This window comes from Melopsittacus undulatus, chromosome 5 (genome assembly GCF_012275295.1).
Source record: "Melopsittacus undulatus isolate bMelUnd1 chromosome 5, bMelUnd1.mat.Z, whole genome shotgun sequence".
Lineage (NCBI taxonomy): Eukaryota > Metazoa > Chordata > Aves > Psittaciformes > Psittaculidae > Melopsittacus > Melopsittacus undulatus.
This window is the reverse complement of record NC_047531.1, coordinates 60,324,471-60,340,772: the sequence shown is the minus strand read 5'-3', so window position 1 is coordinate 60,340,772 and position 16,302 is coordinate 60,324,471. Positions and strand designations below refer to the sequence as shown.

General features: G+C 45.9%; 1 protein-coding gene across 1 annotated transcript in view; it reads right to left on the bottom strand.

The window, feature by feature from the left end:
• Window positions 1–16,302, bottom strand: part of NTN4 (netrin 4) — a 45,202-nt gene that overhangs the window by 13,899 nt on the left and 15,001 nt on the right. The window contains exons 3-5 of the mRNA XM_034063354.1: window positions 12,132–12,419; window positions 4,071–4,197; window positions 2,583–2,771 (exon numbers count right to left, since the gene is read on the bottom strand). Of these exons, the coding sequence (XP_033919245.1) occupies window positions 2,583–2,771; window positions 4,071–4,197; window positions 12,132–12,419 (604 nt within the window). The remainder of the gene's footprint in view (window positions 1–2,582; window positions 2,772–4,070; window positions 4,198–12,131; window positions 12,420–16,302) is intronic.

Here is a 16,302-nt window from a genome sequence, read left to right as displayed (position 1 = left end):
CACACTTTTTTTTTTTTAAAAAATACGTGGAATGCCACGGGCCAGTGATTTAGAGATGAGCAGAGAAAGTCAAGGCCAAGCACTGGCATACGTCAACAAAAATACCCATTAATTATCTCATCTCCACTGCTTTCTCCTGCCCAGAAGGGCTGGGAGGAACTTTTTAATCAAGTCTCCTGGGATTTGGCTAACACAGAGCTAATGGTGTGATGTAATGCCTGACTTCATTAGCGCTGGGCTAACTTGCACACAGGCACACGCACACTGCTGGCAGCCTTCCCTTTGAGCCGTGGCTGTTTTGCAGAAATACGTCCCAAGACCTCTGTTTTCATCTGGTTTTGCAAGGAAGAAGTCTCTGTGCTGGCCAGCCCAGGAGATGCCATTTGACTTCCTCCTGGACCCTCCAAACAGCCTCTGGGCTTGCACTGGGTGTTTCAGCACCAGGAAAACTCTATGACAGGTCCCTTGTGAAACTCCATCTCCTTGATGGGACATCACAGGAGACAGTGGCCACTCCTATCACCTCCAAAGTGAAGGACATTAGTTTTAGGTGTCCAGAAGACTGCACTCAAATCAGTGCCAAAGCTTGACCTGGCTTCAATGCCCTCAGAAAAGTGTGTGGTCTTCCCTGACAAGAGCTGGCACAAAGAAGAGCATCATGAATTACAGCCCTAGCAAAGGTAGCAGAACCCCAGGAAAAGCACATTTAGGAGCTTGAGGGTCCCACACAGAATTTATTTCAGTCTTTTCTCCTGTGTTATGTACCAGGAGTTAACTAATCCAGTTGGAGTTTTTTAATCAGCAAGGATGAATCTGTGAGCTAGAAAGAACCCCTCAAGCCTTTACTTTGGATCCAAGTGCAATATTTAAATCTGTTTTTTTACTAATAAAACTCCCAAAGAAAAGTTCGTTGCCTAAGTTCTGGCAATAATTATGTAGGAAAAGTATCTCTGATGTTTCAGAGGAGAAGACTTGGAACTCTGATGTACACAAGTAGGTAAAGGAACTTAAAAAAGTCATTAAATTCACTGTTTAAAAATCAAATTTGTGTACATACTACAGCAGTGAAATAATTATTTACACAAGTAACGGAGAGCTGTGGTCAATGCTGTTTTCCTAAAGAGCATTAGGGCTGTAAAACAGGCAGTTCAGCTGCTACTGCTCCTCCTTTCAGTAAGTGAAAGGAGAATAGGAGGACTTCTGTGACAGGCTGTCAGGCTGTCTCATGAGGATCATGCTAAGAGAGGCTGAGAGCTGGGGTTTTTCAGCCTGGAGAAGAGAAGGCTTCAGGGAGACCTTACTGCAGCCTTTCCAGAACCTAAAAGGGGCCTACAAGAAAGGTGGAGAAGGACTCTGTACAAGGGCCTGTAGTGATTGGACAAGAAGAAATGGTTTTAAACTGAAGGAAGGTAGATTTAGAAAAGATATTAGGAAGAAGTCTTCATTATGAAGGTGGTGAGGTACTGGCACAGGTTGCTCAGAGAAGCCGTGGCTGCCCTATCCATGGCAGTGTTCAAGGCCAGGTTGGATGGGGCTTGGAGCAACGTAGTCTATTGCAAGGTGTCCGTGTCTGTGGCAGACAAGTTGGAACTAGATTATATTTAAGGTCCCTTTCAACCCAAACCATTCTATGATTCTATGATGTGCAGTGAAGGAGTGGGACAAAAGCTCCCCACCTGACCATGCAGCCAGAAGTGAAACTTCATATAGCCTCCCAACCTGGAATGCAACTCCCTACTGCAAAAGGGTTTCTCTTTAAACACAGGTACCTCTCCTTTAAAGGAGAGAGATGTGCTCAGTGTCCCCTCAAATGACACATGCAGGATGTCAGTTAGATTTTTTTCTGTCACTCATGAATGTCCTCCTCCAGACATGGGTCAGTGAGGAGAAATCTGGTGCAGCCAGTGGGTGGTTGAATACGCAGAGGGAAGAGCATTCCTTCACCCTATATTTAGCTGACCAGTGTAATGTACTCAGCATGGTTTGGGGATCCGGAGTCCCCCACAGTGAGTCACCATCCTCACAGTGATCCCTGGGGAGCATGGCTTTGGATTTCTGCTTCTGCTTGGGAAATATTTAATTTCACATGTGGCCAAGTCATTGCCTTTGGCCTGGCCTCCTCCGTGTCATGCCTTGTGGAATATCACTTAACCTATGTTCCTGTCTCCCCCTGCATACCCACCTACTGATGCTGTGAACACGCACTGATGGGCGATGCTATTTATCAGCTGTTGCTTGAGGCACCCATCCGAGGTTGTGGCAATCACCAAACAAGGCGAACATGAAAAGATGATGCAGATTTTGCTCTCCAAAAATAGCAGGAGAAAGTCAATGAATCATCTCTCTTTCCCTGCCCCCAGGCTACAGGGATCCTAAGGACAGATATGTCAGCAGCATCTGAAGGATTTAGCCCCGCAAACCACACCACTGCTTTTTGCAAACAGCATCAAAAGGGAATTCAAAGAACTCCCTGCTCTTCACAGAAGCAAGAAAATTGCTCCAAGGAGGGGCAGAGATCTTTCTCACCTTTCCTGTAACACCTTCCCACTCAATAAGCATTTTGTGAGTGGTCACTGACTTACGTTTACAGGCATCTGGGGCAGAGAAAGGCTTCCTGAGGTCCCGGTAGAAACCCGGCTTGCAGCGCTGGCAGTGCTGCCCTTCCGTGTTGTGCTGACAGTTGTCACAGACACCACCACTGCGATTGCCTGATGCCAGCCATGCATCCATGTCGAAATGACAAGTGTCAGCATGCCCATTACACTTGCACGCTGAGGTGAAGAGAAAGAAAACAGAAAGACTCATTAAGGCAGTGAAAGATGTTGATTTATAGAAAAGAGTCATTAAAAATCTGAATCATGTTTTGGAATAGGAGAGCTGACCCATGAACCTGTTATTCATTCAAAGGCATGAAGTATCATCACGATTTCATCCATGCTCCACAACCTCTAGAGTTCATATTTAAGGAAAAAATTGTTTCTTTAACTCTTTTGTTTCTAGTATGGGTTTCCCAGTACAGGTTAGTGCAGGAAGACCTCACTGGTTCTGCTGGGGCAAAACCCTTTCCTCTCTGTTTCAGAAATCAGCAGCTCTCTGTACAGCATCTGCCACGTGGATGTTGTCAGGATGCTCCTTGCATCTGATGGAAGGAAAAGGCAGGTGGAAGGGAGGTGTGTGGGAGAAGGCAAGCATTCCTCTTTCCCTGCCCTGGCAGTGGAGGAAGCCTGGATGCCCACATGCTTGAAGTCAGGGGTCAAGTGAGATCTATTCCAACTCCTGCTTATCAGATGCTGCTGGTGGAAACAGGGATTCACTGTCATTCCCTTGGGGAACATCCGCACAGCAGTGAATGCGACCACAGCACACATAAGAAGGCTGATGCTAGCTTGTGTTGATAGCATTGTAGCCAGAGCACAATGGCGTTCAGCATGCCTGCAAACCTTTCTGAGGTGGTGTAGTTAAACCTTAGTGCCTTTCTGGTTAGACTGCTGCTGATACTGAAGCAGATTGCCCCATGAGCTCTGAAGTCCCCTGCAGCCTGCACTCACCCTGAGCATCCTGCCCAGAACCATAGAAGTAATCCCTAAACCTCCCCAGAGCCTGCATCTTCTCCTACCCCCAATCTCCACAGGGTGAGCAAAGCCCACGTCCAGCAGAGAAGGCCATGCCTCCCATAAATGTATCTGTCAGTGCTGCCCAGGGAGAGAACAATGCTGGCTGCCTGTTGCCTTCAAGGCACCCCAGTGGCCTGCAGTCTGCCCACTGCAGAAGACCATATTCCAAGGAGATGCACTTGGGTCCCACAGAAAGGCCAAATCAACAGACAGCACGGCCCTGTGAGAATTTCCAAGTGAGGGGCTGTGCAAACAGGGCTGTCTCTGCTATACAAACATGTGGTGAGTGCTGGGCAGAACATGGCATTGGTTCTCCACTCACCGAGCTGTTTTGCCAACACCTGCCCACCACCACAGTATCTGCTGCCTCTTGGAAATACAGGAGAAAGGCACAGGAGGAGAATCATTATGCTCCAGAAGAGGCCCTGGAGACACTGTTCCTGGCTGGCTACTTACACCGACACTCTTTGGGGGCTCCGGTTTTGCCATCGGCAGCCTGCCAAGGCTGGTCATTGTAGAGCGGGGCGCAGTGCTGGCAGTGGGACCCTGCTGTGTTGTGCTTGCACATGCATTTCCCATGGACCTAGTAAGGGAAAGAGAGCAAGGATCACCCACAGCAAAGCCCAAAGAGTCTCCAGGATGCAAGCAATGCCAATGTACAGGAGATACTGTGCCAGCTAGACGCTATTACATAGACTAGAAAGAGGGTGAGCATGATGTCTGCCTCTATGTCCAGTTCAGTCAAAGGCAAATATTCTGCAGTTATATTTTCAATTAGATCGGTATTTGTCGATCTGCATGTCATGGCATTGTATAATCATACCTTTATTACATATTTGAGAACTTAAAGGACCTTTAAAACAGAATTTCCAGCTGAAGCATGAATTTCCAGGAAAGAAAAAAAATGGGCCAATAATCAAAGCATCCCTGGGAAACACTGCAAAAACTTTTTCTTTTTCTCCCTCACAAACATGAATACACCTTTGCAGCACTGCAGAAATAGCACCCACAACCTCAGCAGCCAGCTTTTTGTGCCTTGCCATCACCAACGTAAGAAATTATGAGGAAAAAAAATATAAACCCCCAAAACAGAGATATCTACTCATCCTAGGCAGCTGGAAAGAATCTAGGAATAACAAAGGAAGAGCCAAGGGTAGCACAAGGACCATGAGTGACTATACTCGGATATGTTCATGACAGACAGATAATTTAACAGCTAGACAGCCTCATGTAAGGGGGGTAATTAGAGATGAAAAGCCAGCGTAGCACACTTAGTGCCAGCTCCCCTGTCAGCTGCTGGCATTACTCACACTGCTGGCAAAAGCAAAGAAAACAGGACGCAGCCAGAGGGCAAGAGCAGCCCGACAGCCCCTAGATGCAACGAAATCAAGCTCTAAAGCAGCATGGTTCTGCTGGCAAGGCTGAAGGCCCTGTCTTTTCCTGTGGAGCATGGGGAGCAGCTACTTACCATAGCTATTTGGTGGCTGCCTGTGCCTGCAGCTTTACTCTTTTGACATTTTGCTATTAAGTACAGTTTTATTAAGTGCATTTCATCTAAAAGTCTCTCCAGGTGCATGGCCACACTTGAACACAACCAGCATCCCATGTTTGCTGAAATGAGCTGAGAGATGCCTCACCACCCTGGTGCCCCTTCCTTCACCAATCATAGGGAAAGTGGTAGAGAAAGGAAGGCAATACACTGTGTATGGTTCTGCTTCTCTTGCTGCTCAAAGAGCTCAGCCTGCTCTGCCAACATGGTCCTGAGCAGGTTGGCCATAAAACCAAAGGAGCTGGGGAGTTGCACCAGATGCTTTCAGCATCAGGAACAATGCAGGGCAGTCAGGGTGCCTGGTGATCCAGCCCAGAGCTGGGGCATGGCTACAGCTACAGGAAAATGCTGCCTTCCACTCTGTTTAACTTGTGGTTTTCCAAGTGTGCTATTCCTAACTGTATGACTGCTGATGAGACCTGCCATGAGAAAGGTTTATGAAAACCTGAGCAGTAAACAAAACAGAAGAGGAACTCGAACATGTCATAAACAGCTCCTACTTATTACGTAGGTTCACACAGCCATCCCCCCCCCATACACCCCTAGCTAATGATGACTTTCTGATTTATTTATTTGTAATGAATAGATTTCAGCTGCCCTCTCACATGGGTCAGATGTAACCACCACAGATAACACTTTAAAGCTAACCTGGAAAGTCCTTAAAAGACTTTTCAGCACCAATGCAAACAACAGAAACTTTCAAAACCTTTTCAAGTGATCCTTTCCTGTCTTATTAAAATGTCTGGATCATCAAAATAGGAGTAAGCAAAATACAGTACAGCAACTGGACTGCGTAAGCAATGGACAGATACAGATGGAGTCAGACAGAATGCTCAAGCATCTAAACTAAAGCACAAATACTAAGATAACATTTCTTTCTGTGCTGTTTATCCCCATCACAGTTGGTCTCACTACAGATACTAGTTGGTCTGTCTGGTTTACTGTATCTATTTATGCATAAATGAGTGCTAGTGTTTGAAAAGAATGAGAAGCACCTGCAGAGGCACAGCACATGATGGACCAGCCAGCCTCGCTTCTGCATCAGAAGCAGCCATGGAGACTCCAGTCTTTGGGAGCAAGCTTTGGCACAGGCAACAGGGTTCCAAATTCCCACAGTGCTGTGCCATTACAGCAGTGCTACTCAAATGGGCTGGGGCCTAAGAAAACTCAGCCTCTACAAGGCTCCTCCAGGTCTGGTGACCCCAGCCCCTTTCAGCCAGGCAGAGAGGAGCACAGACCTGCTACTGAACAAGCCAAACAGCTAAATGGCCAGCCTTAACTGAGCAAGAGGAGGGAAATGGGGTCTTTAATAACTTGTTTCTCAGCACAGCTGTTCAGTTAATACCTCTTTCCCCCCTCTTCCTTTTACCCAGAAATTTAATGAATGTTGGACCTAAGTGCTTTGAAAACCTTGCCTCAGGCTGATGTATTTATTCTCTTTCAATAGCATTATAATAGTTACCCCTCTAAATAACTAAACCAGCTCTGCTTTAAAATATCTCTCCATCCTAGCTTTATCCCATTGAAGAAAATCTCTTTTTTCTTCTAATAATTCCAGAATGACAGAAAGGATTTTTATGCATTGGAAGCAACAAAAGAAGATGAATATTAGCAAGCCCTTTCTTGCAGCCCATAGGCAGACAGGTATTTTTTTAATTATTATACTGTGACAGCTGAAAATGGGAGAAAGACAGGACAAGAAGATGGGGTAATGGCAGGCGGCAGGTGAAAAACAGCCAGTAGACTGTCTATGCCAGCCAAAATTAATGCCTGTAAAAGCCGTAGTATGGCCAGATGCAGGACTACAGTGCCCTGTAAATTCCCTGTTGTGCTACGGAGCAGTTGGGAACCAGGGCTGAGAAACCAGCCCAGCAGCTCTGCTGGGACCTGAGGTAGAGTGCGGAAATGATGGACCTGGCCCTGGGGATTTCTCTGTAATCTCAGCACCTTTCTGAAGGCAGAATGTGACCCTCACACATTTTTTCCTCCCTTTTCATTCACCTCATTTTATGTTTAAGGCATACCCACTTGGGTCATTCTAGATCATTGCTAAATACACAACACAATTCCCAGTACATCTCACCCTTTTCAGCATTCACACGGCTCTCGACTCATTTAAGCGGCAAAGCATTCTCGTACCATTTTTCATCTTGTCAGGGGGTCTTTACATCCCAGTTCACTTTCACACTGTTTCCCTTCTTAGCTCGACAGCCCTCTTGCAGCGTCAGTCATTAGAGGGCACAATGCAAACAGTGTTACAGAAGTTGACTTCTGTAAGATGAACGAGCGGCTGATTTCTCTATACAAAGACAGTTGCCAAGGCATGCTTCCTTCCAGAGCCTTTTGTTGCTGAATTTTAACCTTCCAATGCTTCCTTTCAGATTGCAAATACATAGGGTTTTTTCTTTAGTCAAATGCTATAAAATACTTTCCCCCCTATTTATCATGTTCCAAAATGTTGGGCAGTGAGAAAGAAATCCTGCATCAAGGCAAAAAACGCTTTCAGTCACCTGTTATGAGCAGGTTTTCATTGAAAGAACTCACTCACTATATAGAGTCCAAAATAAATGCATGCTAAAAGAAAATCGACGTCCCCAAGCATAAATAGGCTAAATAGCTGGGAGGGGCAACCACTTTTCATAGCATTTCTTTCTTGGAACGGCTAAAGCTGTATTTTCTCTATTTTTTTTTTACTTTCCCAGAAAATAAGCATAATACCAGCCTAAAGGAAAATTACGTTATTCATGCTGGGTTTCTAACGATAGCTTTTAAACTGTGTTGCACTCTAGCCCCTGTGCCAATTTTAGAACCAATGCCTACTGGCTGCTGTCAGCATGTGGGGAGGTCTTCTTTCCCAAAGCACCATACAACCAAATTTATGTATGAGGAAATTCTCATATCCTATCTTGTTCTTGTGAAAGGATACAAAGCTTGTCCAGGGTGTGGGAGCTGTCTGGTGAGCTTTCTTTATGCCTTGCACAGTAGGCTTCTGTCAGTGGTGCTGGAGAAGACCTTCAGCATCTTTTGATGTCAGTAGAATGATAACAATTTATAACAGCTACTGGGTTGGCCACATGGGGATGAGGGAGGCAGATTTACCCTGTCTGACTATACAGAAGTGCTTTAGCATAGTATCTCAGTCTACCTGGGATCCCAACCATACTGTATACTTCCACCTCTTCATAACTATGGAAGGAGCTTGGGGAGATCAGCTGGCTAACCAGAGTACATCAAATGCATGCCTAAAATTAGATGAGGTATATCTGGGGTTTGGTGTCTCATTGTCAGGCAGCTGTCAGTAATCAGGTTCAGATGCATTCATTCACTGATCAGGTGCCTGAACTGATTTGTCTGTTCAGCCTAGAAAATAAAGCACAGTTCCTGGAAAAGTCCTTGGTTTACATTGACACAGCACCTTGGACTATTAAAGAAGAGTGTAAGTGTAATTGCAGCAGTACCATTTCGGTATGGCAGCAGCACCACACCAAACTGCTATGGGCATGTGTCTTAAGTTCATGGAAGCTTCACTGAAGATACAACTAAGCTCCAATTTCCCACTTCCTTTTTTTCAGAGCAAAGAGAGTTGCTGTATCATGTTATTTAAACTGACACTGAGGGGAAAAGAGAACAAGAGGATGAACAAACCATACCACTTCATGTGCTCTCACTCTGCTCAATGCAGGTGAAAGATGTGCAGATGGGGTTGCAGTAGTAGGAGTACAAGAGAGGAAAGGAAGAACAGAGCGGGAAACATTAGATAGTTGATAATACTGGATTATCAATGAGATAATGAAGTCATCCATTGATTGTATGATCTCATCTCACAGGTGTAAAAGCAGGAAGCTTCAGTAAGGCCACAGCCCTCTAAGACTGATAGTTTAGACCAACCTTCAATTGAGCTGTTGCAGGATTCTGCAGTCAGGAAGGTACAAGGAGTCTCTGAGACTGAGCTTGAGGCAGAACTACGCAGCCGACAAGAAGTACCTGTGTTTGCTTTCCTCACATTGGAGTCCTAAAGTTCAAGATCCTACTTATCTCCAGGCTGATCTCCTCTTTCGTGACACAGCAGGCCATGTGGATACTTCAGCACACACTGCAGCATCTCCATGCACAGAGATACTGGCAAGGGGTGAGAAGCTCCTATGCTACAGATCAGCCAGAAAACCCAGTCTTTGCATGGACACTGATCAAGAGCAACCTCTAATGTATGTGAATCCATTGGTTTGTCACGTAATGGAGCTCACAAACTGATCCAACTGCTTTGCATGGTACAGTGTGAGATACGTTTGTCTACGCATTTTTTTCCGGGGTATGCATTAGGCTGTTGTTGATGAGATTAGGGTATTGACCTTTTGAACAAATTTAGGGGAAGCGGGGAAGAGAAGGAAGTGTATCTGTATCATCCTGATAGCTGTCACACATAAGTGTGTAGCATGGGATCACAGTACGAACAAGGAGCAGCCCTTCCCATTGCTGGAAGATAGTCAGGTCTTCTCTGTAGTTTTGCCCTGAAGCTCATGGAGAGATAGGAGCCACATCTGTATATTCAGTGTTCACCTAAAGGCTGACATGGCATTTCTGATGCTAAAATCAGAACCCAGAGCTTTTCTACATAAATTCCTTTCTCCTTTAGGAGGAAGGCTGAGCAGGGGAATTGCTGGCAAGCTTTGCTCTGTGGTACCCACACAGTGACTGCCACAAAGAGAAACATGTCCGGGTCTTCCACTGGCCAATGAGGGATTAAAACTAAGCCTGAAGTTAGGATTTTGCCTGTGGGCTGAGACCAAATAGGAGGTTAAGAAAACTTACAGATACAGTTTTTGGAAAAGGTGTTTTTGGGTTGGTTTTTTTTTGTTATGTTTTGTTTTGTTCTTTTAAGTATCTTAAACTTGCTTAGATTTTGATGTTAACTTTCTTAATCAAGGGGTATTTTTCAAGTGTGCTCTGGTCTAAACAAGCATAAAAACAGAGCCAGATTTTATAATCATATTGTAAAGTGGTAATGTGCTTCCCAGCTTTTGTTGTCCTTGGTTTTATAGTGAAGGTTCTGCTAAAATCCCATGTGGGTACAGTTACATGAAGGCAAACCTGAAGTCCCCATCTCACACTTGAATGACTGACTGCAATTATTCAGAAGTATCTTCTAGGTGGCTTTTTAAGGTCAAGTACAAAAAATGCTCCCTTTCTTGAAATCCTGCTCTCTTTTCAGAAGTTTCTCTGACTTTTCCCAGTCAAGCAGCCACAGACACACCATAATCTTTTGTCCCTTTTCTGTTAGCATGCACACACACATATTGCTTTCATCTTGGAAATAATCCTCTCTTCTCATATTCAAGCAATGCACTGACAACCCCCTACTAGTGTACACAAGTGGGGTGTCACTGCAGTTCCTGAATCACAGCAGCCTCATATCAGGCAGGAGCCTGCCACAGACCAGGCTCAGGCCCAGCTGCCTCAGTCTTATGATGGAAAAAGTGGTAATGGGAGATGAAACATTTTACCACTCCCTGACCCTTCCTGCAAACCCTGGAGCTATGTCATTCTTACACAGGCACAGCCCTTATGGGACCTGCAGAATAAGCTGTAAGGCACAGTAAAATGAGTCAGCTTCACTGCAGGAACGTCACCTTTGGGACTCCTGCCACGTATGTGTTTATAACTGGAGTTGAACTTCAGTCCTCATGGGGCGGGCGCAGCGGCTTGTTGCTATTTCTTGCTTTGGTTTTCAGTGTGATTTTGGCACTTGATTCCTTCTCACAGCACTGCCTGTTACCTGTATGCTATGGTTTCCATAGGCTATAGCCATACTGGAAGCGTGTTTGGCTGCAGGCTCTGTTATGACTCTCTGGGGCACGCTGCCATGCAATTGTATCCCACTGAATATAATCTTGAGCAAACAGCTCCTTTCAAAGACTTGCGCTCCGGGAGCATTTGTGGAAAGCAGAGCAGTGCCACTTGAAACAACCTTATCAATCATAGCACTGCATGCTTTTAAATTGGTGTATTTTCAAGATGTTGCAAGACATGTCCCCTATTAGAAGGGAAACATGCTGTCTGCTTCATGCCTGAGACCATAATTTAGGTGAAATGAGAGTTCCCTGAAGAGCTGGATGGATGCCAGACCTCCTTACCTCAAGTAACTGCCTTATGGGTTTTTTATGATCTTTTCCTTTCTAACATTATTCAGCACAGTATGTTTGACTGCCCTGGATTTCCCTCTTCTCCTTTGCCAGCAAAGCCAGGACTTTCAGAGCCAGCCAAGATGGCCAGAAAGGACAAGATGTGTTGAGGGCATTTTGTACCCCAGACTGGCAGGGAGCAGGCATGCCATGCTGCAGATATCCAGTGTATTGGCTGCTGCTGTGCCCATTACCTCCCCAAGGGATTAGTGGCCCTCACTTTTTTAGGACATAGGAGGACTGGGGTTTAGGTGTTGGTAGGTCCCAGGTGTTGGTGAGCTCAGAGCTTTTGTGATGGGAGTCCCCTCAAAAACAGAGCACAGGGCTTTTATCTGGAGAAAGGTATTGTAAAGTCCAACAGAAAGCCTGGGAGTGAGAGCCAAAGCCCAGCTCTCTGGCCTTTTGCTTCAGGACCTAATCCAATATCTGAGGATATGGACACAAGATGTACAGTGCCTTCAGAGAAGCTCATCTCCATTCTTAATCATCAAAATGCCCAACATTTATAATATTTTTACCTATAGTGTTATTGCAAATTACTATGGAGCACTCTTGAAGGAAAAGATTCCTGGTGGACCCCACACCAAGGCACAAAGGAAGCCCAGTGCTTCAGCGTGGTATGGAGACCACTTCCTTTGTAAAGACTGCATTTGTTCAGTGAGCTTTGAATTGAGGGCATCACATGTCAAATAATGCATACTTGGACCTATACCATCCTCTATAGTGTCCCCACTATTTTTAAGACCCTGATTTCCTCCAGTGCAAACATTATTGTGCTCATGTACATACCACTTGGAAAACACCAGCTGCCTTGATGGGCTTGAACCCAGCAACAGGGACACAGTGGTCAGCATGGCCATTGCAGAAGCAGCTGCCCTTCACAATGAAGTCATAGATGGCATAGTGCAGGGCCAGGGAGGGCTGTGGGACCTGAGGACCCAGGCCGGGCAGGAGGCAGGGGCAGCCCTGCCGCTCTAGCAGCTGCACCCGCAGGTTGGTGATCTTCAGCTGTGCCTGGGCTTCCACACTGTATGGGTCCTCCACAGCATATGGCGGTGACAAGGCTCGATATATCACCTGTGCAGAGAAATACAGCAAGAGAAGCAGAAAGGAGAATGTCAGACAGTCTCACTGTGATCCAGGGGGTGGAATGGCAATGGGAGCATCCCCTGGAAGCATGTACCAGGATCTCATTTGTTCTTCTACCTCTGCAAGGAGCAGGAGCAGCAAATCCATTTCCACCCCGTTGTGGGCAAAATTACTCCCCTGTGTCACTCTATGTCCCTTTACACATGAAGTCTGTACCCTATAGGTGTCAAGTGATATTTCACCATTAACTTAAAGCAGAGGTTAGTGCCACTGGTACATGCTGTGGCCCAGCACAGGTACCAGCAGTCCTGCAGGTGATGCTCAGGTGGAGGCTCAGGTTATCTTCATTAACCTTCCCTCCCCCAAGATGGGTGTAGTTTCAACAGATCTCCAAATATTTGGCTCCTATCAGTCCCAGGCTGCTTCCTAGTGGAAAAGTGATTAGGTGTGGCAATTCAATTAGTGACAGCAAGCCAACAGTCAGAAAACTGAGATAAGAAAGAAAGAAAAGTGGGGGCTTCTGAAGATTAAACAAATACTTATCAGTCAGTCTTTATTTTAACTTTGGTCTGATTGTATAGGTAAATATTGGGTCAAGCTGAAAATGGAGAGCACTAGATAAAAATAACCACTATTATTTAAGAGGTTTATTTGAAAGTTGTTGGTCTAGCTGCCTATAGTGAGACATCAGAAACAGCTTATATTTCATATATAACTACTGCTGGCATAAACTGACACATTTATGACACATGTATTAGTTAACAGGACATTCAGCTTACAGTGACACTTTCTAAATAGTTAAACAGCCCTTTACTGAACAGCCACTGAAGGCTTGATGAACTACAAGATTTAGAACCACATTCAGTCAGCCACTCAGTGAGTGTTCAAGGGTGGGATGCAGCCTGAAAGCTCAATGCACAGCTCCCAGCAGCAGCTTAAAAACTCTTCAAACTGCCCTGCTGAGAACCACCCATGCCACCTGAAAAGCCAGCCTGCTTCCCACAGACAGCAAGGCAGTGTGTGGTAGCAAAGGGTAGCTATCCTTTTCTGTCAGGAGGTGCTGTGGAGTGCCCAGCAAGAGGCAGCATGTGAGCCTGCCAGCACCGCTTACGGGGATCAAAGCCTCCTCTCCCTAAATCTGCTCCTCACAAGGATGCAGCTGATATGCTTTGGCTGATGAAGGCTTCCCTTTTATTTCACCAGGATTCAGGGATCCTGGAAACAATAACCCCAGCACTACCAGCTTGCCTGCCTGCGGGCCTTGCCTGCCAGCTGCCACCACCGACAGCCCCACAATTGCTGGCACTGCTCTCGGCTGAGACCTGTTTCTTCTTCAGAGCTGCCAAGATCCAGCTGGAGGAAGCTTTGTCCCGGCCTGGAAGGAGATTTAGAGCTCGTTTTGGAGCTAAATGGTGGCATCATGCTTTTGCGTGTCCCGTCAGCTTGCCAAGCACAGATGTGACCAAGTGCCAGTGACAATGGCACTCAGGTATACTGGTGCTGGGCACTGTGCACTGGCAAGTACATTGTGCTGCAGCCCCATGCTGCCGCTCTGCAAATGCTCCCTTCCAAAGGCATTTGATCATCTTCTGCCAGAAAGACATAGATAAGGGAGAAGGTTAACCAGGAGAGGTGATCAGAGGACAAAGCTGGTGAGCAGTACACCCCTTGTGCCGAAGTACTGAGTGTGATGAGGGATATTAATAAACAGTAACACATTTCAAAAGTTGAAGGTTTTTTTCCTCTCTCTTTCAGGACCATACAAAACCATTCTGCTTTCTTAAAATAAAAGTATCAAGCAGATGTGAACAGAAATCCAAACAAGCCCAACTATTAGGTCCTGCATCTCTTCCCAAGACATGTTATTTACCAAATTTAAATCAGTGTCATTCTGTCACATTTACTCTTTGGTGACTTTGTGAACACAAGATGCTTTCAGATATGGAAAGAAAATTCCTTGGGAAGCATCCAAACTGGAGACATTTATTTCCCTTTAGTGGAGATGATGGAAAATGCCAGGCTGAGAATTTTCAGTAAAAACTAGTATTTGGAGTTTCTTGTTATTAGATAAATTGCATCTCAGAGAGTTCTTTGTCCTGATTTAGATGAGAGCAGTGAAGGAGATACATTAATGGGAATGCTTTATGCTGGATGCAGCTGCAGACTTTCAGCCTTTTCAGTTTTTCTTGTTTATCTATCCCTGTTTAATGCATGTGACTGGTGCTTGCAGCTCCAGCAAAGACAATCACAGTGAGAAAATCAATAACCCTGAGTGCCTTCATGCTGAGAGAGTTAAATCCTGTCTGTGAGGAATTCAGGGGGAGTTATGCTGCTGATTTCAATGGAGCCAGTATTCCTGCTCAGGCCCCAAAATGTTACAAACATTTCTTTTTATGGCTACTTGAAAACAGTGACGCTAAACATGAGCCCTAACTGTAATTCCCTAGGGCTGTGGGCTCTCAGCTCTCCTTCCTGCTGCCCTGTATTGCTCCAGCTGTGCCTGGCAGCCCCAGATTTAGGGCCATGCTTCACCCTGCAGTAGTGCAACATAGTGGGGTGAGCTTGGTCTCAGTGCTGCCAAGACAGTAAACATCCTGATGCTTCCACCCCAGACACTGGCTGCTCTGGTTTAATAAAATACAAACCAGTCATTATAACATGTAGGACACCATACAAATAGCAATTCTCTGCTCTGCCCCAGCAGACTGAGCTGGAGCCTCCAGAGACTGCATAATAACGTCCCACCAGGACTTCCCTGTTCAGTTGTTAACCTCGCCGATTTATCCCAGCCGTCTCAGGAGTCAGCACATCGCTGGGGCCACACTGCCCTCATACAGCTGTTATGGGCCTGCAGCCCTGTGCTGCCCTGCACCCAGCCCCACATACACTCATGTGCGGGTGCCAGATTTCCTGCTTTTATCTCTCTTTGGACTTTTCTGTGCAATTCTCCCACCAACAGGACAGGACCAGGGCTGCAGCATCTTGTCTATGTATGAGCCATTGTTTGCACAGCAAACCTGATCAGGTTTTCACATCTATGGTTCTGCTGGCATGCCCTAGCTACCAGTCAAAGGCCTCCTCAACCAGAATATTGTTTAAACAGTGCAGGGGAAGCATGTTGGCAGGATTTGAAAAGAACGTGCTGCTGACATGCATAAACATCTGATGATGGGGTTTTGTAAGCCCATCATCTCTCTGGTGTTGCTTGAAAGACTTTGGTCCTGCTGCCCAGCTGCTGGCAGCTAACTCTTCTGATCAATTCTGTTGAGCCAGTGCTGCCCAGCTGCTCTGAGATGCACATCACACACCGTGGTGATGTGCCCAATCTGCACTCATCATTTCCTCTTCCCAACAGCTTCCCAAAGCCCTCCGGGTTTATGCAGCGGGGAAGCTGCCCTGCAGCACTGTGTGCATATGTAGAGTGAAAACATCCTGCTCTTCACCCAGACTGCTCCAGCTGACTGCAGTTTGGACACATAGACACCCTCTAATAAATTTCCACAGCATTTCAGCTTCCTTACGGGCTGTCACAAACAGCTCTTGCTCTATTGATTACTTCGTATGGTTTTTGTCTGAGTGGCACAAGAAGCCTCAGCTACCCGCCCATCGGCAGATGCAGTAATGTAGCCCTGTGTATAAATAAAGCAGCAGCCGCGAGCATGCTGCACTCAAGTAACCGCTTGCACCACAGTGACCTTGATTTATAAATACATAAAAGTCCCCTTGCAAGAATTACCCCAGCATGTTTACATGTGAGAGGCAATGAAAGGACATCTTTATATCTGTATCTATATCTCCACAGTGGGACCGAAAATGCTAATGAAGGATGCTGACAGCAACAAAATAGGCTCTGATGTCAAATTTGCCTGAG